General features: G+C 47.2%; 1 protein-coding gene across 1 annotated transcript in view; it reads left to right on the plus strand.

Moving 5' to 3' along the window:
- LOC121836519 (2-succinylbenzoate--CoA ligase-like) overlaps window positions 1–25561 on the plus strand; it is a 154685-nt gene that overhangs the window by 28120 nt on the left and 101004 nt on the right. The window contains exon 5 of the mRNA XM_042291437.1: window positions 17887–18052. Within this exon, the coding sequence (XP_042147371.1) occupies window positions 17887–18052 (166 nt within the window). The remainder of the gene's footprint in view (window positions 1–17886; window positions 18053–25561) is intronic.

The raw sequence follows: 25561 nt of genomic DNA on the forward strand, positions 1-25561 counted from the left end.
AAACATCCCAGCCACCTCAAACCCCCTCCACCCTCACCCCCTTAAAAGTCTACGCCACTACAATCAACAGCACTCAATTGATAGTCAATATTATCAAGATAAGCGAATTTTTTTTTATTTTATGCACCATATAGGCAGTGTTTCTGTCTTTATATGCGTGCAGGCAAAGCATACACTGTAGAAAACACTTGTGTGAAGCCTGCGTTCACAATGCAGTCCCCGTCAAACATTCAAGGCGTTAACGAATTCCACAAATTAAAATTTTCAACGAAACGCATTAGTTTTGCGAAACGCTGGCAAACTTACGTTGCGTTTTACATCATTCACCTTTGTCGTCCGATGAATCAGCAGTCGGCACTACCCAAACCTCAATGAGCTTGCGGTTTGTTTTCTTGCCGTTGGGGCGATCGCTGGCGGTCGTGGCGGCGGCACAATTCTTTCTCAGACCGTTGGCTGCTTCCTCCCTGCTCGCGGAAACGTGGTTTCCTTTGTGTAAAAGGGAGGTTTTCAATCTTGATGCATGGCAACGCTGAATGAAGGTATATTACTGTCTTCATAATCTCAGCAAGGCTACCGTACGAGCCACAGCACCACCACCACTCTCAGGCTTCATAACACCGGCACAAATAGAAGCCAAGTCTTGCATCTCGCCAAGTGTTATATTGGAGACGTTAAACGCCAGCTCACTGTGCTCTTCGACCAGGTCCTGCCACCGAATGGGCTCATCCAACAGCACGAAAGCATTCGTGGGCGCGTTGACCAAGTGACCGATCGCATGTCAAACCCCAGCCGCGGTCGATCCGACGAGCATCGCGGCCATGTTCTTTCGAGTTTAACTCGCCAAGGGTACGGTTGTCGAGTTAAAACAACGCAAATAGTCCCGTGCATTCTTACGTAATTTTGTCGTCACAACCCGAACTCGAAAAATGACTGTTAGCGGCAAACAGAGGCTTTCTAGTTTCACGAACGTTTCCATGGCAAAGAGCGTTGAATCGTCACGCGCAATGAAGCCAATGGGATAGCGAGGTACCTATGTAGGGACGTGTAAAAACGTGGAAACCGTTTTTTTTTTGTTTTTTTTTTTTGCACGAGCTTTTGTGCAAATATAAAAATAAGTAAAAAAGACTGCCCGAGATTATGCGGTCGCGTTCATTTCTTCAGCGCCGAAACGAATGAGAAGAGCATGGCTTATGGGGACTACCGTCGTAATCACTGCGATAAGCAAAGCGAGCAAAGCATTATTAAAACTGCACGAAGAAACTTTCCTGCATCATCCACAGCATGTTCACAACCGGTGCACTGTGCATCAATCTCATGACTAGTCATATATTATCACAGAGTCGTCGTCAGCTCTGTACCCATTTGGAGTCTCTTTCACAAACGAACAGGAAATTTCATTTGCAGCTTATGTTCACGGCGGCTTCACAAAGGATGGTCGGTGTCGCAGCGTACCTTCACATAACATTTTCTTCTCGTAATGCCATCCGTATAGTGGAGGAACAGGGAAAGCAACCACGCAAGCGAGACACAAACACCACAAGGTCGTTACCGCGGTTTTCGCCATGTTTGTTTTCAAAGACCGTAGCGAAAGACTTCGAGAAAAAAAGGCTGAGATATCTTAGCTAAATTTACTTTACGTCATAATTATTGAAATAATCTTTCGTATCTTATAAAAGGATAATATTATTTTTCTCTGTTTCCTTCCATTTTCCGGAAGGTAGCCTTTTCTCCGTTATTCGCTCGTTCTAAGTCCCGGAGGAAGGGAAGAAGATAACAAAAAGAACAGAGGGAAATGCAGGGATTTCTTCGCCCCAACTGGGTGGACACGTCACCGCGACGTAGGGCATCGTCAGATTCTAGCTGACCGCGTGCGTGAACCCGAACGTTGGGGTGGAGCCTCAAACAAGAATCATTCTAGTTTGAGGCTCCGCCCCTTCTTTCTCGATACGTCACAACTCGAAAGGTACCCGTTTGTCACCAGAATAGCACCCCTGGTGTGCGCTAGACCATGCACTTGGCCACGGGTCTAGGCCAAGTCGTCGAAAGCCAACTCGTCGACGGCCAACTCGTCGGCGGCCCGTTCGTCGAACAGTCCCATTTGACATAGGGCAACTCGTCGAAGGAAAACTCGTCGAAAAGGCCAACTTGTCGCCGCTTTTTTAAAGCCAAATATATATTTTTTTCTTTAAATTTTAAAGCTAATATTGTTCTATAATAATCCGTGTTCTGTCGTTTATGTGTAACTCTTCTGTAAAAAATGTGTACAATTGACGCTCTCCTTAAAAAATGACCTCCAGTCTGCTCTTTCTTGTCGAAGGTAACACCTTGACGCTTTCGCCACTTTCACGGTGCAGTGGGGCAGGGTCACTAAGTCGCTCGTATATCACTGGAGCGCGTGTTAACCTAACCGGCCCATCAGTTGACGCCGCTTCGCGGCGACAGTTTGCGGCGGTTCATTAACAAAATTGTCGATCCACCTGGCCCACCCGTTGCCATTCCCGGCGACAGTCTGCGGCGGCTCATTATAAAAAAAGTAGTAAAAAAAGGTAACCAAGAGACGATCCTGAGATGACGCATTTTTCAACTTGTCTAAAGGTTCTCTCTTGTCTTTGCCTTCTCGTATTTTTTCTTTCCATCTTGTAACTAACAAAGGCGTTGTCCGTAGTCCAAACACAAATAAAAATTTAGGTTAAAAGATAAAAAGGAACCACCAACTTTTACCTTGGACCGTCATTCAACCCATTCGACGAATCGCCCTTCGACCAATTTTCCCTTTCGACAAGTTTCCCTTCGACGAATTTCCCAAATACGAATTGCCCTATTCGACGAATGGGCTGTCGACGAGTTGGCCGTCGACGAGTTGGCTTTCGACGAGTTGGCCGGATCCCCTCGGCCACCTACCCCCCCCCTTCCCCTTGTGCGTCTAATTTATATACAGGTATACGTATTTGAAGATCGACGATGGACGTCGATCGTCTCGAAGTAATGTAATGTAATAACATTATATGAATAATAAACTTGTTGACGGACTGAACGATTAAATTTTTCAATTCTTGGATTGTGATATGGCGGTAGCCTATTGTACTTACTGTTGATGAAGAGCAATATGAGGTGACGAGGTAATGATTAAATGATGAGGCTCTATAAGGACGACGACATTAATGGGTGTCGAACCACAACCTACAGTGCCAGACTTGTTTTTAGTATCGTGTACCCAAAGACTTTCTTCACCCGCAACGGTATATGGTAGAATGAGGATGCTGCTTTACAACTGCACGTGGAATAGGAAAACTGCACTGTGCAGAAGTGCGGCTTATTCGTTAATATGAAGGACGGATTTCTAGCAGCATTCCCTGATTGACTAGTTGGAACAAATGGCCTCGTTGACGTAAAGTGTCCCCGTTCCAAAAGATTCTTGAACTATACTTAAACCGCAAAGGAGTATGAGGCGAAAAATAAGAAAAAGGAGCCTGTTGTGAAAGGTCCAAATCACCACGATAGCTTCTACTATCAAATACAAGGGCAGTTACACAATACACAGAGTTTTGTGATTTAGTTTTATTTACACTTAAGGGCATTGATATCTAACGTATTCAGAAAGATGACACCTCTTGGTCAACCTACTCAAGTTTTACATGGAAGGCCCGACTTCCGCTGACACTCCTCACGTAGACGAGTTGTCCGACCGAATAAACTGCCATTACTCCCGATCTGGGAATCTCTCGAACTTTGTTCGTAGGCCATAGTGCCATGAGATCGAGGGGTGTGGCTCTTCGTCCGCCGCATATTGCTTCGGCGGGTTTTTTTCCGTGTAAGATGAGACCGTCGCGTGCTGCCGGAAAAAGAACCTGGCGATTCTTCACTGAACTGCTTCTTTCCTAAGCTTCAAAAGGGCTTTTTTTCGTTTCGCACACCATCTGTTCTGCTTGCCCGTTAGTTGCAGGATGGTATGGTGCACTAATGTGGTGCCTGATGCCGGTTTTTTTTCTTCAAAAACTTGTTTATTTTATTTGTAGCATATTTTCGGTAGGGCAAAAGTAGGTAAAAGAGACCGTAGAACGTCAATGACGTGTTTGGACGTCGTGGCAGGCATCGTGTAAACTTTCAGCCACTTAGAGTACGCATCGTCCATGACTCCACAGATGTGGATACGTTTCGCCACTCACCGACTGAATAGTGGATCGTTTTCAGTTACTGTTCATGATGGCGTTGGACTCAAGGAAGACTTCGAGTCTTTCCACAAAGTTAGGACAGGTGGCAGGACTTTTGTCGAAAGCGGTAAATGTTCGAAACGTCGACAACGTCGGTAGCCACGTGTTGTGCTTGACACTGGACACTTACCATTCGCTGAGAAGAAACTTGCTTATTCGTCTGCCGTGAGTCGTCCGATATCAGGTCATCACCGCAACACCATCTCCCGACAAAACTGGTCTTCATTGTCCGCATGTTCATAGTTAGCAATCACGTCAACTTATAAAGTCCCGAACGCTCATAACTTTCCGTCGCTAAACGCCGTTCATTCATAGCGTCTTCATTGCAAATAAACGTCTTCCTATTTCTTGTGATGGTTTTCATCATATTCCTCCTAAGCTGTACTTACAACATTATGTGTGTCGGTACTTCCGAAAATATTGCAACGGCGTATGTTTTTGGGAACTATAATGTAACAACCTTTACAACATCTTCCGGACCCCGTGAAAAATAATATTTCGTGACCTTTTTTTAGTCGTCATTAAAATGGTGAGGTAAGTACCGTAAATCGCGAAGCAGTTTACTTGACATCCGCTTCCACTGGCGTCTTGGAAGATTGAGTCTACTGAGCATGCATTCCTGCAGAGGATATTTTCATTGATAGAATATTGACACGTCAATCAACATTTGATTCCTCCTTGGTAAGATTTATTGCGAAAGCCCGTTACAACCGCCGAACCGCATGTCCCTATATCAGAGAACAATTTATACCCAGCCTGACGTTCTCGCATACATCCGTTTGCTGGGCCACGCTACTTATGGCAAATTCGCGTGGTCATTTCCCGGCAAAATATTTTGCCATATCTCCGCCAAGGGCGTTCGCGTGGTCAAAGGCTGGCGAGTGCGCGCCGTTCGGGTGGCAGTTCTCAGGCGTGTGATGGCAATTTACCGGCACAATTTTTGCCCGAGCTCCAAGAGGTCGGGCAGCTTGTCTGCCAGACTGTATCCGGTATCGTCATATCCGAATCGGGAAAGGGAACCAAACGAAACAATGGTCGCTGAGAGCGTGTTCTAGTAGAAAACGAAGCCATTGAGACAGACACTCCTCTGTGGTCCGAGAAAGACAGCAAAAACAACAGGGATAAAGATAAAATATTTTAAAGGAAGCTTCCGCAAGATCAGTTTCCTATGGGACACAGCGTGTTATTACACCGCTGTAAAAAAATGTATTGATAGTGCTGCAGCTCGACACTTGAAAGCGCATTACTATTTTAGAGGGCTGGGTCAAATCAAAATGCTGAGGATTTCAGCAAAAAGGTATTAACAAGAAAATGGAATATAAAATGGCGACGCTGGTGAGCCTTCTAGGATCCTTGTAAGATGGCAACAGTTCCTCGAGAATCTAAACAAAATATATTACAATTTGTTTACCCACATCTCAGAGTCCGAATATATGTTGCTGATGCCTAGAGCGTGCCTATTGTATCATACAATAATCGTGGAAGAAGTTAACGAAGTTCACGCGCGACCCAGGCAGACGAGACCCAGGCAGACGAAAACGCCAGTTGCAGGCGCTTTGTGTTCAGGTGGAGAGGGTCACGTGGTGCGCCGCTGGCTCGGTTTTCGTTGCCTGTGCCGCCGGCGTGAGCTCGCCGGTGATTGACCACCCGAATTCGCCATTAAGCTAGCTGAGCACAGCTGGCAGCGGCGCGAGCAAAGCCACGAGGGGAACGTGATGGTGCTCGAGCCATCCCACTGTGAATCAATGTTTCGGCCACCCCACCCCTTGATAAAAGCGTTTTTTACAAGTACCGCCAACCATTGTTGTGGAAGCGCGCGAGACACGTGCCATGAGCGGGTGCTCCGCCGCCATTCGCTTCCAAGGCCCGCTCATTTCAGTGCTGCGCTGCCATTTTCTTCCAAGGGCCGCTCGAAACATGGGCCTCGTGCACTCGCGCATTTGACGCTACTTGCAAGACAAATGCAAACACATCGAGGGGCTTTACACCCCACGGGTGCGTGTCGCCATCTATTGGTTGAACTATCGCCTTGTTCAAGATGGCTGCCGTGGGACCGCAGCCTTAATTTGAAATAAAATGATTGGACACGTTTTCCTTTTCAATATTTCTTTCCAGGAGCATGGTTGGGCTATAGGCACCCGGAATTCTACGGCTCTAGCAAATCTAACCAAGATCATGCGCGGTGTTCTCTCGAAAACGTAACGCACAACTAAATTCGGTCCGAGCAGGTCATTTTTAGCGTACGATATACTATTGCATAATGCGTACGTAAGGTCCAGCAACGCTATACTAAAACTGTCTATTAGGATACGTGGCAACGGCATCTAAAATACTAATACTGATAAAAGGCTCGAAGTACACCTAAGCACTTCGTATGAATTGCGAATGCGAAAGCATGCACGCCGCTCTTCCGCTCTCTTATTTCGTCTGCGGCGTACTTGCGTCGACGGTCGAGGGCGCGCGCTCTTCTCGGCGCGCTGAACTTGGGCGTGGATCGGTGGAGCCGCTGCATCGCGGACAGGCAGCGCCATGGGGTGGCGGTTGTTGAAAGTTGAAACTGACACGCAGCGGCCAATGGGTGCCTCGTTTCTTGAAACTATGGCGCGCGCCAGCCAATGAGACTAAAGCCCGAAATATATCAACTTCACTCCGCTCCTTTGGGATCGGGGAAAGTAGGTGCCATTTGGCTAGGCTTTTAGCGTGGTTTCAAAGCTGGGAGCGGGATTCACTTGGAGAAAGGAGTTTAGTTCCCGTTGGGCGCGGTTCAAAGCTGGCGACGTCGGCTCCCCCTATGGGACAGTTAATACTTTCGCATTAAAATATATAAGAAAGTACTGAGGTACGTGTCAGAAATACAATATAAAATAAATGAAGAAGTGTATGAAAATACAACCAAAAACAGGGATGCATTTTGCGGGCGCATATACATGTTGTATAGAAATACGAGTTTTCAATACTACTCAAGATATTTTTGTACTGTGAAAAAGTTCTTTTGTGCACCTGCTGTGCTCCGTCCTATCTGTTTATTCTTTAGTGTGTAAATTAAACCTCACCAACACGCTTGGTTTTTAAATATAGAAAAACGAAACTTGATGTACACAAATCTAATCATATATACGACATACTTCTTAAAACCACAAACTTTAGTCGGTGACAGCTTAAAGGAAACCAGAAAATGAACTTAAATAGGAAATAAAAAAACAGAAAAGTTTTCATGTAGGCACCTTAAAAATCAAGTGTCTTGTGTTTTCTTTCGATTTTATCAGTAGGAGCGTCGTTATCGGAAATGAAAATTTCGACGTAGCCCCGTCCCTTGCGGCACTCCGAGCGCAGGAGAGCGCGAAAGCGGAGGGGAAAACTAGCGAAAGTGACGTCATCGGTGGGGTGAAATGACCCTTGACCTCACCCAAGCAGGCTCGGGGATGTCGACGGCGACGTCGCGAGGCTCTGAACACATAACGGGCGGCCGAGAAACTCGAGTCGACGCATGCCATACGGCAATCGCTGCAAGTATTTTTCCGAAATATATGCGGTCTGCTTTTATTTCTGCCAAAGTTAAATGTGATAACTAAATTCACGGGAAAAAAATTATAAAAATTCGCTCCTATCTCAGACGTTTGAAAAGCGCTTCAGCTTCATTCAGGGAAAGCTCCCTCTACCTCTTTCCGCTTTAGCAGGGCGACTGCTGGAGAGGAGGTCGCCTCCTCTCCGGCGTTCGCTCTGCTAAAGGGGAAAGAGGGGAGAAAAGCTTCCCTTGAACTATTAACACTTTGCCGACTGTAGTAGTAACAACTGTCAATTTAACTTGAATTTTTGAGGTTTACGTTTTCAAGCAGAAATAAATTGCTTATTGAAGTAACTATTTCTTTTTAGCGTAGTGCTAAGTGAAAAAAGCAAATATTCTACAATAAAAAACTGTGTTAAAGCGACACTGTACTTTGGGATGGTACCCTTTTTTATTAATGTATTTAAAACCATTACCCAAATACAAGTAGCGTTGTTTACAAAGAGGGCCCGTACGCCTACTTTCCCGCAAGTCACGCAGACAGTCAATCGAGCTATATAGGATAGCCTTCAGCGAAATGCAAGGTTGGTTGCATATGGCATTCCGGAGCCAACAGGCATCCTGCTCGGCCGCACTGAAGAACCTAAACTTAAAGAAAAAAATTAGCGGGTCGGTCGTCTCTCTGATCACTGTCAAAGCTGCAAGTGTGTGCCGTTGTTTTCCGAGTGCAAGATTCTGGCGAGGCACAAGGAAAAAACGGCGAGGGAGATAGTCGATGTGGATGACATTAAAAAGCCTCTGACACGCAAAAAAAAAAATTTTTTTTTCATGCTAGGCGTTGAAATGGCATGTCAGGACATTGCAAACAAATTGTTTCACTATAGAGGTGCGTAGTTTTGTTATAAACAATAGAAATACGAGGCCCAATTCAAAGTTCCCGCCAGTACACTGTGACGTAACAGTGTACCGCAAGGTGTCGGGGCGGTCAGAAGGGAGGCAGAGCCGTTTATACTGAGAGAGTTTGGCGTTCTTAAGGAGATTTTGACAGTCTGACAACCACAGCAGCGTAGTCTGACAACCGGGGGATGACTACTTCCGTCCGCCATATTGTGGCTCTGACTCATAGAAACTCTACGCGATTTCTCAGGAATGAACAAGACAAAGAAGTAACGCCATATTGTGTTATCGCGAAATCCGCTTGTTCTAGCGGCCAACAAGCTCCGCCCATCGGCCAAACTCTCTCAGTATAAACGGCTCTGAAGGGAGGCATCGCCGGAAGTCACGTGAGCTGTATCCCTCCTCATGTTTACCGCGAGCTCGTGTAATACTTTTTTAAATAGTTTTGTTATCCTCCGCACCTCCACGAGCGATCCAAGCAGACAAGGTATCTTTTATTTGCTTTTCATCGCTTAATGTTGCTGTAAAGGTAGAAGAAGAGGAGTCAGTGAATTGGCGTGATCAACTACAGTGCCTAGAAGGTGCTCTGTGAGGGACTGTCCCGGTATTTCAGCAACTGAAGAAGAGATCACACTGCATGCATTTCCGAGGGACGGCAGGGGGGATCGGTGGCCGAGTGGTCTAGCGCACACTCCAGTGACTTTAGCGCACACCAGCTCGGAGCACGTGGAGCGAAAGCTCGCGCTGCAGAACCCAGGGATCCTGGGTTCGAGCCCCACCCCTGCCCGTTTCGATCTAGATGAGCATCGTACCGGCGTGCGGTTGTGTGTCACTACTGCGTGATGCACGTTAAAGACCCCAGGCTAGCGGCTGTACCGCACTGGCTAAATTTCTCATCTACAGCTGGGAGACTCGTCGCCCCTGTGAGGCAGACCAAGTTCTAGGCTGTATAAACACACACACACAACCCAATTTTTTTTTCGAGAGACGGCAGGCATCTTCAGCCTGGAGAGTATACGATGATTCGACGACCTCGGTGTCCGAAGCTTCAGCAATGCAATTGGACGTGTCGTTCGCAAGCAATCCTAATTTCTGCGAGCGTCCTAAATTTTTATTTTTTCAAAACTTGATAGCTTTTTTTTGTGCCCAGTATAGCTCTGTATCATCGGTTTGACGGCACGCACTCGTACACTGGCTTGTACTCGCAACGCTTTCGTCATTGGCCTCCATCACGTCGATCTACTGACTCTTCGTCCTCAACTTTTACAGCACGCAAACTAACCAACGGTGCATGGATAAAGAGCTAGTGGAACTGAAACTTCGTTTTCTACAATCGCTCGTACAAAGACCCAGAAAATTAAAAAAAAAAGTCGTAGGCACGGTCGCGGAGAGCACGAAGAGTGAAACTCACGTGACTTCCTGCGAACCCACTTTTAGTGACGTATGTGGATGCCTCCTTTCTGAACGCCCCGACACCTTGCGGTACACTTTTACGTCACAGAGCACTGGCGGGAAATTTGAATTGGGCCTGCTATTTCTATTTTTTATAAAATAACTATGCTCCTCTATATGATGATGATGATGATGAGGAGGAGGATGCGGCTTGTTCCCTTTGAAACGGGCGAGCGCGAACTAAGTTCGTGCCCAAGCCTGGGAGCGAGGATGTCTTAATGCCCCCTGAGGTGGATCTTATTCCACCAATCTTCAAGTCTTCGTTTGGTGGCCACTACAAGCTTGTGCCGGCCGCTAGAAGGCGCCTTTATCTGCGCAGCTGCAGAGTTTTGTGCATCAGAGTAGTCTGCTTGGTTGCGCCCGATTTCAGTAATTGTGAAGCCCAACGCCTCAGCGAGCACTAAGGGGCTCTGCAGGCGTGGGCACCGGGACGGCTGAAGTCCCGCACAATCTAGCACAACGTGCTCCACCGTTTCATCGTAGCCTCCGCAGACCCGACATGCGCTCGAGGTCACCGTAGCATCAAACCGGCGTCTGTAAACTAGTGTCCGGAGGGCCCCGGCGCGCGCCTCAGACAACAAGCGGCTGCCCAGGCTGTTGTACAGCAGTGCTTCCGATGCGATGGTTGTTTTGTGTTTGTTTATTGTTTATTGAAATAACCCCACAGCGCCCGTGAGGGCATTATAGCGGGGGAGGGGCAAATACAAAATGAGCATGACGCCAAAGAACACTTAAATTGCCTAAACAGTCAAAACTCAAAATGTGACTTACCAGGAGAAATCAACATGAAAATAAAGAACGGCGAGGGAGATAGTCGATGTGGATGACATTAAAAAGCCTCTGACACGCCAAAAATAAAAAACGGCGAGGGAGATAGTCGATGTGGATGACATTAAAATGCCTCTGACACGCCAAAAAAAAAAATTTTTTTTTTCATGCTAGGCGTTGAAATGGCATGTCAGGACATTACAAACTGTGGTTCAGGTACACTTGGAGCGTCGATTTTGTTTTTGCGTCTCGGAGCCATTGTTGGGCCTCGTTGCCACGGACTTTCTTCTTAACCTCTGACGCCCATTCCCTTTCTGATGACGCTTCAACGGGGTCAGAAAAGAAGCCATACTTGTGCTCAAGTTGATGAAGGCGCTTTTGCCAGCGTGTCCGCAGCCCCGTCAGGTGAGTGTACATAAACAACCTCCTGGCCCACCTGCAGCTGTCCATATGGCGAAGACGCCCGTAGTAGGTAATTTTGCTGGTTGCCTCCCGAGCCTCAAAGGAGGACCAGCCCAGCTCTCCCTGAACTGCCTCGTTGGCGACCCTCCCGTGGCAGCCCAATGCCTGGCGTCCAATCTCTCTCTGTCGGCGTTCCATATGGGCTCGGACATCAACGGGAACGCATACTACGGCATTTGCAAATGTCAATCCAGGTACTACTACCGCTTTCCAGAGCTCCCGGGACACAATGAACCGATTGCAACTCCAAAGGCTTCGCTTGCGGACAAAGTTGGCTCCTCGTGTGGCTGCGTGGCGAAGATAAGTGTGGTGGTCTTGTAGGTAGTCTGCCGCATTTGACAGTGTGATGCCCAAGTACTTATATGAGTCGAGTATTGGCACATCGCATCCGCCGAGGCGAAGGCTGCCGAGTGTTGGCTCGAGGGAGCCTGAAAACACAACCACCGCTGACTTGTCCGCGTTGAATCTCAAGCCAAGCTCCATAGCCTCATGAGTGCATATGCCAAGTTGTTGCATTTCAGACACTGATGCCGCAGTCAGTACCACATCGTTTGCATAAGTTAGTCCCGGCAGAACCCAGTTGATGGTCTCGCCATTCTCCAAGTGAGTTAGAGAAAAGCCCAGCCCTGATCGGATGAGCTGCCTCTCTAGAGTGGTCACGTAGAGCATATATAAGAGCGGAGATGGTGGGCATCCTTGCCGCAAGCCCCTCGTCACCAGCACCTCTTCAGACGTACCCTCACCGAGTTGGGTTCTAACCGTGTTACCATCGTAAAGACGGTAGATGAGCGCTGTCCACTCCGGTCGCATGTTAAGATCCTGGAGTTGACGAACGAGCCGGGCATGTGGGACGCTATCGTAGGCCTTCGCGATGTCTAGAAAGCAACAGATAAGATTCCTTTTCTCTCTTCGGGCCACCTCAACACATTGTGTAAGGGTATACAGGTGATCTTCCAAGCGGCGCCTCCGTCGGAAACCTTCTTGGAGTTCCGTCAGTAAACCCTCTTCCTCCGTCCATGTGGTCATGTGCTCTTTCATGATGTAAGCGAAAGTCCTATACACCGTACTTGTTACGGTCAGGGGTCGGTAGTGTCGAAGATAATGACGATCACATCCTTTTTTAGGAATCAGTACGACCCGACCACCCCTCCAGTCTCGAGGAATTCCTTCTGTCCCAGACAGAATGTTCTCGAGGATATCCGCCAGCTGATTCCTGGACTCTCTCCCCAACGCCTTAAGCACACTTGCCGGAATCTTGTCTAATCCTTGGGCGGTGTTGTTCTTAATATGCGCCACTGCGCGTATAAGGGACACCCTGCCGATTATTACACAGGTAGCGTCATCCGGCGTCAAGGCCGTGCCTTCCGTCGGGCTTAAATCCTGTAGCGGTGCCGCTTCCGGAGGTGAGAACACCTCTACCAAATGATCTGTAAGACATTGTCCCAGTCGCTCTGTTGGCTGCCCTGTGTCTTCGTCCAGGATAGTGAGGCACTGTTCCCTTCCGTTGAGAGTTCCTAGGTACCTCCAGAACCTCCTAGGTGCATCTCTTCCGCTTGCACTGATTTCTCTCATTTTGACCATGTCAGCCTGAGCCATTTTCTCCTGGACAAGTTGCTTTGCGGCTTGCTTCTGGAATTGGTACGCATGCCACTTTAAAGCAACTTAATCACTGTGGCCGCCAAGAAGGACCGTGCGGTGCTCCCTGTTCAGCTCTTGTCGCAATCTGATAGCGGCTTGTACTTCCGCGTCCCACCATCGCTTTCTTTGTCGTCGTCCACCTCGTTCTTTTGTAGAATGCTGCTTGATGAGGCGCTTTAATTCGTCCATATATTCTGCGTATCCAGACGCACTCACCCTCTCGCTGCTGTTCTCGAACTCCTCCACAACTTTCTCAGCTGCCGTTGGGGATAGCCGGAAACCGCCTGTTCGAGAGGGCTTTTGTTTTCTTAGTTATGTTGCCTTTGAGAACTGTAACCTTATTCGGTTGTGATCACTCCCAACACTATGGTCACCAGCTTCATCGATGTCTGCGTGGACAAGGTAGCGCGCCAGCTTCTGTGAAACCAAGGCATAGTCAATGCAAGTTTTGCTTCCACGGGCACTCCACGTATATTGTCCTTCACATGAGGCTCTAAGGTTGACAATCTCCAGAGCGTTATCTTCGGCCATCTGCATCATCATTCGTCCATTTTCGTCCTCCAGTCCATCCAGTTCATGCAGGTGTCCGTTGAAGTCACCCATAATAAGAATCTCTCTTGTAGCAGCAAGGGCCTTGGCATCGGTTGTCACACAAGCCATTAAACGCTGGTTCTCTTCTCTGCGCGCAGCTCCTACCGACAGGTACACTATGCAAACGGCTACAGAGATACATATTATCTCCCCTGTCACCGAAATATGGTCCCAGCACTCTCGCGGCTCCTTCTGCCATGCTGATGTATTGCACCACACTACGCCCACTCCTCCACCTCGGCGCTGACCTTCCACACGATTGCGTCCAGCCCAACACCAATTTTCGTTGGTTGGAGCTTCTTCCAGATCACGTAGGTGCGTCTCGGCTACTCCAAAAAGTATCATTTTTTCGTCCTCCAACTGGCTGAACAACTCTTCCCATTTTTGCTGCCGTCGGGCTCCTTGGAGATTGAGAAATCCTACCACCTCTGTCGGTCGTCTGCTGCGTCTACGTCGCCTTCGTCTTTTTTTAATACTACTGATTCTGACATTTCCCCGCTTACCCCTGACCCCCCTCACTGAAAGCGCTTTTAAACCCCTTGCCGTTGACAGTGGTAGCCCAGCTGCTGGTTCACCATCTCGGTCACGATTGCACGCAGATCGTGGAGGGGGAGGGGAGGCACCACATGTGTATACAACTGGGCAACATGTCCTGTCTTTGGGGAGGTCCAAGGCCCAAAAGAAGGCACCGGGAGTCCCCCGCTTGAATCTGTCTGGCGCTGAGGGTGGAGTGGGGGCATCTCGGGAGGCCATCCGAATGCTGCAAGATTGTTGTGTGCGGTCTGTGTGGACCTCAGTGGTGATAACCCTGGAACTCCAGTCGCCGGTGGCAGGTGTATGTTCGAGTCTACGTAACGAACTTGCTGCTCGAGCCCGGGTGTCGGAGTGCAGTTTACCACAGCAGGATAAGGCAGCTGTTGTCTCACCTCCGCGTCTCTGGGGTGTGGAAAGGGATTGTCTGTTACAGTGCTCCCGTAGGGCCGCACTTGCGGGAAACTTTGTTGGGGCCTCTTTGTGTATGGATGAGCCCTGGAATCTGGCCGACAGGAATGTCTTGATGGCTGGAGCAGGCGAAATGCAGTCGTCCGGTGGCTCTTTCGGAGAGCATTGTTGAAGCCGAAAGGAGGTTTTGTCCTCTGTTCTTCGCGGTTCCATTGGTAGCGCCGCTCCAGGTTTTCTGGCGCTTTCCACGATTGGCTTGCTGCTCCTCCAACGCCTCTCTGTATATTGCCTTCTAAAAAACGCCTTGCCACTTGTGCCAGTTGTTGGGACACCACACAAGCACCCATTTCTCCGTAGTGCACGCCATCTTTGTCCATAGTGTTGTGGCCGGTCAGCTCCGCACTGAGGTCAACGTACCGTACACGTATCTTCCTGCACAATTTCTTGATCTTAGCGTTCAGCATCATCGTCGCAGCCTGTACAACCTTGCCTTTGCTCACGACCTCTGGCACCGAGCAGATAGTCAGCGATGCTTTACGTGAGCTCCATCTTTTACGGAAAACTTCTACAACATCATCTGGCTTGTGTCCCTTCAGCAGGTCATTAATCCCCACATGCATGATGTACATACGAGGAATTTTCCGGGCACCTTCCTCGTACTCATCAATCATTGTATGGACCTCCTCTGCTGTCGCTTTTCTGTTGAACATCACCTCAACACTTTGTGGGTTATTCACTGCAGATAGGAAAGGTTGGGCAATGCGCTCCACGTTGCTGTCCCCAACAATCAAGACCTCTCGTGTGACCCCAGGAGGAGGTCTGTCCAGTCTTGTGAGGCCCTTACTGACTTCCTGTTGTTTAATGAAACTGGTGTGGCGCAAACCCGTGGTCGCCCCGTCGGGGATCCCAGGTCTCTTCGAATCATCCGGGTTGTTTGAAATGTGCAGGAGGTTTAGATCTTCAGGTGAATCATCCTTCGGCTCATCTATGCCAGTCAGCCCTTCAGACTCCGGTCCTGTGACACTAGGTATTTTATTCTGGTCGGTTTCAAACTCCTCTCCGTGTTGCACGAAATCTGCCACGTATTGCGTCAGATCTTCGCACTGTGTTCTACCGGCGCTGTTTCGTCGATCACTCAGGTTGCTTATGTCGAAACTCACGAGCGCGTCGTTGGACTGCTCCTCGGACATCAACAGTGGAGCTGGCAGAGTAGTTGACGGCATTGATTTCAGTGACCTAGCCATTTCAACGCCTAGCATATTTTTTTTTCGCGTGTCAGAGGCTTTTTAAGAAGAGTGGGGCAGCATGTGTCAGCGTGGCCTCAATTGATCTACTTGACAAGGAGCGTGCCTTCCTCAATGACGCGCCATGACATCGGGTTGGCTAGTGATGGGTCGATATCAGAAACACGGATTGTATATAAGTGACGTTTCATGTAATAAAATCAGTTGTTAGTTGGGCACTGTGGTGTCTGATTCTTGTCTTTTTGCCCTTTTGTTTTGAGTGCTAAAATGTTTTCCAGATACCTTTTTCGACCGTGACACTGCCCAACCTTGCATTGAGAGATCCCCCTATTCCCTTTCGCTTGTGCTGCCGGAGAGAGATGTGACATCCCTTGGTCTAGTGAAAAGGCCGAGTGCGCAGGCTAGCTAATGGTAGCTAATCATGTCGCTTACCACATAATACTGTGTTGCAGAAAATAAAAAAATATGTAGTCGAAGGAACAGTCACAGAAGGGAACGTCTCAAACTCCGTTAACTGGTTTATTTCTCAAACATCATATATATACCCACACAACCACTTTTAACACCTTCTACACAGAGATCTCTTTTGTTGAAAGCCCTTTTAAATACAAAGACAATACACATTAAAAACAGACAAAGTAGTCAAACCCACATTGGCATCATTGCCAACCACCTTCTACGCAGAGATCTCCTTTGCTGAGAGCATTTTTAAATACAGGGAAAATATACAAGAGATCATGCGGTCAAATCCGCAATACAATGCCCTTATCATCAAGGACAACAGGAGAGGAATAACTGAGTTTGAGACGTTCCCTTCTGTGTCTGTTCCTTTGACTTTTTTTAAATTTTCTGGATTACAGGTTTAGGTGTTAAACAACATAATTGGGGTAGTGTTGCCTGTCTTGGCGGAGCGCGGGAATAGGTGTTTTTCCCCCGGGGAAAATAGGTGCCCTTTCCTCCTCGACATTTTTCTCCCTCGCTTACATTTATGTAATGCCCGAGCCTGGCTACGAACACTGGAGAACTTCGGGATGGTAACCTTTTTTTATTAATGTATTTACAACCATTACTCAAATACCAGTAGCGTTGTTTACATAGAGAGCCCGCACGCCTGCTTTCCCGCAAGTCACGGTGACAGTCAATCGAGCTTTATAGGGAAGCCTTCAGCGAAGGGCAAGGTTGGTTGCATATGGCATTCCGGAACCAAGAGGCATTCACACTTTCGTTAATATATAAAGTGGTTCAAGTCACCAAGCTCGATCTAAAATGGACCGTAAAAATCGACACCTGCACGTAGCCATCTAAACTTTTCGTTAAAGGTGTATTTCACAGGTCGGTTTTTTCTTGTAAAATTACAGAGCGTAGTTCTCTTTTAGTAAAAAATAGGGCCAAGAAACTTCCAGGGGTCTACGGCGGGCGGTGACCCAGACGACCAAGTCCAGTAGCGGGCTGTGTTTGCCGTTCGTATTGATAGATGGCGTCGAGAGCGGCGTCTGAAGGCGCAGCCGACCAGCGAAAGATAGCAGGCGACACGCAGACGAAATCCGTTGGCAGCAAAAGCGCCGCCGTTATGCAGACGCGTTTTTTTACTTTAAGTTTTGCTTTTTTTGTTCGCATTCATTTTTTAACGGAAGGTACATGTCAACAAGATTATATTCATTTTAATAAACCACGGTGGTCGCGAGCCGTCGCGATTAGGAGTTAGCGCCATCTATCAATACGAACGCCAAACACACCCCGCTACTGGACCCCTGCCGTCTGCGTTGCTGCCCGCCGTAGACCCTGGCAAGTTTCTTGGCCTTACTTTTACAGAAACAGAGATTCCTTTTTGTAATTTTACAAGAAAAAACCGACCTGTGAAATACACCTTTGACGAAAAGTTTAGATTGCTACATGCAGGCGTCGACTTTTACGGTCCATGTTAGATCGAGCCTGGTGACTTGAACCACCCTAAACATATATTCGGGGCGTCGTCAATTCACTTGCCACTTCTGTAAATCCGATCTGCGTGTGCGCACTGCGCATTACGCTTAACGGAGTACTAGACACAGTGGCTTCGTGCACAGACATTCTGCCCCTTGGATATCGAAACTGCGATGTTTCTGAACATAAGGTCTTTGTCTGTTCCCTTGCGTTATTGGGTTATTCGGATCTGTCTCTTTATGCACCATTGCAGGCCGTTGTCCACCGCGAACGAAGCAGACGTTGCGTTGCTATGGAATCCAATCACTCACGCATCAGGGTTATGGAGTATCTTTGCGCCTCTGATTGGAGCGACCTGCGTAATTGCACCTCATACCTTGTCGATGGAAGGATACGCCGATTTGATCGACAGATTCAAGGTGAGAAGATGTGCAAACTATTTTTTTACTTACTTGCAGCTTAGTGCAGCTTAGAGAAAAACCAGGTTTTTCACTTCTAAGGGCCTTAAAGGGGCCCTGCAATCATATTTAAGCGTCTACTTTTTTTGCGGTTTCCACGTCTCTTGAAGTTCTGGCAAGCCAGCGGGCACGGAGAGAGTAACTAAATATCAGTGCGTCATATTTTAACCGGACGACGCGGAAACCTCCTCCACCGACGAGGGCGACCCGCGGTACCGAAAGCGCGCAAAATGTGACGTCTTTGGTCCTTGGCTTACTACTGGTCAGAGCCGCTAAAAGCTTCTTTTTAGTCGAAATACAAAATATAAGTGTCGCGAACCGTTTCAATTACGTATAAAAGTAGTTTTTGTTCACTATTTTAGATGAGAAAAGAAACAAATGCAGTTTATAAAGCACGGAAACAAGAAATGACCCGTCGACATACCCGCCACCAAGCGGTGGAAAAGCCGGCGCATACTAGAAAGAAGTAGTGGGATCAGGCTCCGACACGGAAAGGTCCCGGATGTACGCGGCAGCGCTGCGGTCATATGGGCAGGAGGATCCGACCGGCACCGAGCCCTCCAAAGGCCGTCGGCGAGATGCGTTGTCTTGCGGTTTGGCCGTTTCGCGGTATGGCAACGCGAAGTGGCTCCCACTTTGAACTGATCTTTACCCCGTGTTTGCTGTCGTTTGTGGCCAATGAAGTGTCATGCCGAATTAGTGTTTAATCACGCAGCAAGGCAATGAGAGCCGCTCTGGCTGCCCGCTGCATACAGCCTGTCCAGAACACGCTTTAGTGGCGCCCTCTCGCGCCGTCGACACGGAATGCGGCAGCTGTGAGCGCTCGCGATGAGCTCACTACCCCCCACTAGTTCACGGCCGCTCAAGCAACCAAGGACGTCATGAGGGAGGTTATTTTTTGCTTGTTTTTGTAATTTTGATTTGCCTATAACTTTTAAAATAAAGTGAATTTCAAGAAAATAAAAGTTACACTAAGTTACTACGTTCAGTGCGCTCAGGTTTGGTGCAAATTAAAAATTAGTAAAAAAGTGCTTGCAGGGCCCCTTTAAGGTGCAACCCCACCGTGCATGACGTTTTGGTACTTTTTGGACGGCTTATAACTTACGTTCTTTGTATCTTACAATTATACAGTTAATGTCAAATTAAAAAGCTGGTTTTCGACAATCTATTGATGTCTTAAAATTACGATTATATTTGGTTGTTATTTAGTTATTTATCTTTTAATATACCACAGTCTCTAATGTTGAAAAAAATATTTCTCGAGTGATAACGTCCCATTGTCCACGATAATTTACGTGGGAGTTTGGTTTCATGCAATAAATTAATAAAGTAAAACAACGAACGAAACAGATAATTTATATTTTAAAATAAAAAAAATAAAAATTAAAATAACAATATTTTATGGCGCTATAAAAACGGAATCACGTCAACTAATCAAAATAACGAGACATTAACTTATGAAGCATCCTTCGATATTAAATTTTTCAGAACTTCCATATCGATATACTACACGATAAAAATGTTATAAGACCTCAAACTTTTCCCATTCAGTTACGGCAAATTGTAGTTTTTTTAATATAAAGTACAGATGGCGACACGTGTTCAAGAACAGCTTGATGTGCATCTTCCGTCGTGTGCCGCTTGGAACGCCACGTGAAAGACAGAAAAAGCGCCAGATGTCAGGGTGTCAGATGCCTGGATGCCCGCAGTGAGCGAGCCAGAGATGTCAGAAACACAAGCGCGAGGCTGTGGGTGCACCACCGCTACTTTTGCGCGCGTTATATTGTGCGTCGGTACACATTCCCGACGCGATCAAAATAAAATGGGCGCATAAAATTCATTCTGCCATTTAAAAAAAAAAAAAAAAATTGGGTTGTGTGTATGTTTATACAGCCCACAACTTGGTCTGCCTCACAAGGGCGACGAGTCTCCCAGCTGTAGATGAGCAATTTAGCCAGTGCAGTACAACCGCTAGCCTGGGGTCTTTAAAGTGCACCACGCAGTAGTGATACACGACCGCACGCCGGTACGATGCTCATCCAGATCGAAACGGGCAGGGGTGGGGATTGAACCCAGGATCCCTGGGTTCTGCAGCGCGAGCTTTCGCTCCACGTGCTCCGAGCTGGTGTGCGCTAGCCCACTCGGCCACCGATTTCCCTCTCTGCCATTTCAGATCCCGCCACGTATGCGAAAACATTTTAATGTTTTTATCACTTAAAAACACCATTTTCGGAATCGAACGATGCTTGTCGGAATGGTTTGACTATACTTTGTTTCAAAATTCACCTCGGTGGCTCTTAAGTAGCAATGATATTAAAACAAAAAACAAAAAAATGAAATCGTCTCAGTGTCTCTGAGCCAACGCGCTAGCCCATGAATCCACATTTGTCGGGTTTAAATGTCGGCCGAGGTGCCCGCAATCCGACGGAGGCCAATCTGAGATTTCGGTTGCACGTCAAAAGATCTCCAATTAGTCAACATATACCCGCATATTTTTTTATTGGGGCATGTTAAGTGATTTTTGTTGGTTTGGCTTGTGAAACCCTAAGATTTGAATATTTGCTTTGCTTTACCTTAGTTCGGAGCGCAGCCAACGCTACGGGCTGGTAAAGACACTGAAGCAACGCCAAGAGCGCGAAGTTAAGCTGTTTGTTCTCTTTCTGTGCCGATGCGGTCGGGCTAAACTAGAACAACTAAGTAAGCTACGCTTCGTAGACATCTTGGTATTTAAAATAATGGTTGTCAGTTATCTGAAGCTTTTGAAATCACATGAAACGCCTTTCCGTCCTCCACAAATGTTTAAACAGTTCGCCACAAAGCAAAGCAATATTCCGCGAGCTGCCTGACACCGAAACTAATGCTAAGGAGGTCGCACTTTTGAATCATGACGATCGGCAGTTGCATTTGATTGTTTACTAACCACCAAGATGGCGGCGCCCACAATAATATCGAGGGAAAAAGTGCCGATACTCCAAGCGTAGCTCATTTGGTTTAGCTCACAGGCTAAACCAAGTGCGGTGGGGGACCGTTGGCCAAGTGTGTAGTGGCACCGCAGATCAGAGCACGTGGAGAAATGCTCGAGCGCGAGCTCCGTTCAAAGCACGGAGCTCACGCTGCGGAACCCAACGTTGGCGGAACCTGTAGGGACTAAATCCCCTCGATGTGTTTGCGTTGGTCGTTCAAATAACCTCAAAGTTGCCAGTGCACGAGGCCCGTGTCTCGAGCGGCCCTTGGAGGGAAATGGCGGCGCAGCACTAAAATGACTGGCCCTTTAAAGCGAATGGCGGCGGAGCACCCGCTCGTGGCGCGTGTCTTGCGCGTTTCTACAACAATGGTTGGCGGTACTTGTAAAAAACGCCTCTATCAAGGGGCTTTAGCAGGGACCCTGGGTTCAGTCGCCCATCTGCGTCCTACCGTCATGCGATCGTGTACCACATATACGCGTAATGCACGTTAAAGACCCCGAGCTAACAGTTGTACTGCAATGTTTATAACCTTCAACGAGCAACAATGGCGCCCTACGAAACTGCTGCTCTTTAAAAAAACTAACGACTAGTTTTGATTGTGCCGTTACATTGCATTTTTAATTTGTGTTCGCTTGTTCGCGTTCTTTTTTTTTTTTTTTTTGTCTACAATTTTTATTATGCGGCCCTTAACTTATGATGAACCAGACTATAGGTGTCGGAGTCCTAAAAAAAAATATTATATAACTAAGAAAATGGCACGTGATAGCAACAGACAAAACAAAAACACATAGAGCACTTAATATAAATAATTGAAATAATAGAATTGATTATAATTGTGTTTTCAGAGGTTTGAGCGTACCGAGAGCTATAAAAACGAACTCGATGCTTTGGATGGTGCGTTTGTTCACTGGAAGTATAGTTCAGGGCAGAATGCTCGCACTTGTATGTTCCGCTTCGCTTGCAGGGTAAAACCAAATACTTTACTGGTAATGTATTTAGTTAAACAAAGCTTATCTTCTGTATATGTGCAATGCTCTCAGTTTTCGCGTGATTACACGCTTGTTTATCATCATTGTTTTCGTTTCCCACAGCGATTCAGTTTGTGTTTTTTTTTGTGTGTGTGCTACATGCATTAGAGACCAAGGTAATCCAAGAGCATTCTATTTCGCGGATTGTAAAAAATCCTATGCAATCTGCCAGGGGTACCCCAATCAATACAAAATATTCTAAGCTTCACATATTACCGCTTGCCTGAGTAAACATTGTTGTTTGTCAAGAACAATTGTGATTGTATGAAACCATGTGGGAAAAACTCGTTCTAAGGACGCGACCGTTGGCGTGCAGTAAATACTCATAATCGGCGCCGAGATGATTGGTAGCTGTCAGCAGGTGGAGTTTTTCTATCAACCTAAACTTAGAATGTTTCCTTCTTTCTGTTGTAAGCAATGAGGAGAGGACTTACACCAAAGCTGAGGGTAATAAAGTACTATGAGCATTCAAACATAATGGCCTGAGCAGTATATGTGTACACGCTTTAGCCTTTAATGCACCCTTAGCTTTGGATGCACTCAACGCTAGTGTAAAATGTAGCGTTTTTTTCATTCTTAAGTACCATGTGAGTGCTTACACTATATTTTATACAATGTCAAACTCTACCCGTTTGCATCTTTTTTTTTTTTTTTTTCATTTTCGCACACCACTATTTGCGCGCATGAATCACCAAATTAAGACTGGCCCCAGGATGTCTCAAAAAACAAATTACAGGTTTTTTTTTTGTACCGCAAAAATAAACTACGCATCGTTTAACGCTCATTTTCCGCCAAAAGGTAGCGCTAGGTTACTACCAGATGCCAAAGTTTCATCCCGAACGGACGCCTTATTAAAAAGTTATAAGTAATTTTCTGAAAATTTCAATGGGAAAATGAAGCCCATTTTTGCCCGTTTTCGGTTTCTGGTGCCATAGGGCCCCATGTATTCGAAAACTCCGTCGGCCGCCATTTTCCCAATGAATTTTCAGAAAATCACTTATAACTTTTGAATAAGGTATCGGATCGGGCTGAACTTTGACATCTGGTTGTGACCTCTAGCGCTGGCTTTGGGCGGAAAATGAGCGTTCGGCGATGCCTAGTTTATTCTTGCAGTAAAAAGAGACCCTGTAATTTTTTTTTTTGTTTTTGTTTTGTGACATTTTGTACATTGCTTAAACTGTGTAAAAGCTATCCACAGACCAAGAATCTTTGCCTGGCCAATCATTGCGTTTATCACTGAATTTGTATTAAAATTAATTATTATCAGTTATTGCTATGAGTTAAATTTTTAATATCGGCATTTGTTTTATTATGACTCCCGCACCAGCCCTACTATGGGTTTACCAAACTCAACATCTGAACCTGAGTGTCATTTTCTGTGTTTTCCAGTCTCGTGGTTTTGGTCAAAATAAACACCCACCTACCTAAATGAGACACCTGACCGCCCAAAAAATAGTTTATTATTTTTTTTTTATTTTTTAGGTAGTTGATTCCTCAAGCTAGAATTTCGGAAACCCAAGTCCTACTCCGTCATCTCCTTTTCCTGGAAATCCTCAAAGAGCCAAACACATGCACGACAAAAGGGCCGGCCCGTCATACTGCCGCCCGCCGAGCCGAGAAAGCAACGCTCGGTCACGGACTTCTAGAAGATTCGCGTTCATTCTTGCACCAGACGTAAATTTCGCCCTGTTTTCTTGTTCTCGAAAGTGCCAGTTCATCCTCGCCCTGAGCGCGCGACGCTCGAACCTTCTTTTCCGAACTTTCGAGATGGTGACGCACTGCAGATAAGCAGCTGCCAGCGACCTTGTCGAGTCACTCTCGCTATCGCTCTCTGTTACGCCGCCGAATCGCCGCCTGCTTTTCTGCTGCCTCGACGCTCTTTCCTTATTTCTTTTTTTGTTTGGCACAAGTTCGCCGATTAAACCTTTATTTTTCAGTTCACTATTCGTCCTCTCGTCACCGTCATTCGTGACAACATAAATCTGATCATATTGAAATATGTGTAATTGGCCTCTGAAATCGCCGATAACAGCGCACATGAATATTTAGATATTTCAACGCGTCGGTGGTTTGGTTGTGCATGTGTCTCGCCATTTGGCTCAGGACGATTTTCGCGTTTTGTTCTGCCCACATTGCTAAAGACGTGAGCTCGGAGCGTAGGCAACTGGCCCCCTTGCACGAGAACTGGCGCAGCCGTGCGCGTTCCAAAGAAAGCTCGTGCAGAGAAAAACAAGCAAGAGACCTGGGGGGCTATGTTGCGCTTTTTGCACTCCCAGGAGACTAGGGAGAGGGAAGTGACGTCGTACGACACAACAAACGCAGATTGGGTGTTGATTTCGTTTTCTTCTTTTAACATCCAATCTGCATTTGCTGTGTCGTTGACGTCACTTCCCTCTCCCTAGTCTCCTGGGAGTGCAAAAAGCGCAACATAGCACCCCAGGGCCCGTTTGCTCGAAGCGCTAACCTAACCGCGGCTAAAGTTAGCCGCAGTACCTAGGAGAGGGTTTTGAGATCACGTGACTGGGGCTCGGTAGGGATGCGGGGAAACATGGCGGTGCCCCAGTGAGTGAGCGCCGCTCGCTTCGAAAATAATATGTCATTGTAGCTTCAATATCGGGCGCGTTAGTTAGCAACGAATGGTACAGGAGGCTTTCGCTTTGCCTTACGTCACTTAAACCGCAAAGCATGGGCAATGACATCGCCGCATTTTTTTAGATAGTGTTTCGATTCTGGCCGTTCCTAAGCCTAAATGAACGCGATAATTGTCGGCATGGCAACGTCTTTGGAAAGCGGATTGCCTTGACTGAATCGGCCGGGTATTGATAGCACACAAAAGCAGACAGCGTCCCAACAGACTTCCTTCTAAATTATCCAAGCATCGCGAGGAGGACGCTGGAAGTGTAATTCTACGGTCCACACGCGCTGGCCTTCCTCTTATAAAAGATTGGAAGTAAAAAATCATAATAAGGCTTAAACGAACGCGCGTGCAAGGCAAAATTTGTTTTATACTTTTTGCTATAGAACGGTTACTACTGCAGACGTCGTGGGCGACTTCAATGCCAACCACGCTGAATGGGGGCACCTACACACTCTTCCTAAGGCCGTGTCCCTCCAGGAGTGTGTAGACGAGCACGACTACACTATATTAAATGATTTCCGCTATCCCACCCGCATTGGGAACAGCGTCTCTAAAAATACGTCGCCCGACCTCTCCATGACGAGGATGATTGGTGAAGTGTCGTGGACGAACACCGGGGTTTCCCTCGGCAGCGACCACTATGTGCTCGAGATGCTCATGCCGGTTGAGGGAATCTCGGCCCCCGCAACACGCAAAGTCCTGGTCACGGATTGGGACGCTTTTCGCCGCAACAGGGATGCGTCGGCTCCGACCACCATCGAAGACCTCTGCGGTTGGACCGACGATCTCCTATCCAGCGCGGAGTTGGTGACCGTCGAGAGCGACGCCTCTTCGACCT

This window comes from Ixodes scapularis, unplaced genomic scaffold, assembly GCF_016920785.2.
Source record: "Ixodes scapularis isolate PalLabHiFi unplaced genomic scaffold, ASM1692078v2 PGA_scaffold2__306_contigs__length_199485367, whole genome shotgun sequence".
Taxonomy (NCBI): Eukaryota; Metazoa; Arthropoda; class Arachnida; order Ixodida; family Ixodidae; genus Ixodes; species Ixodes scapularis.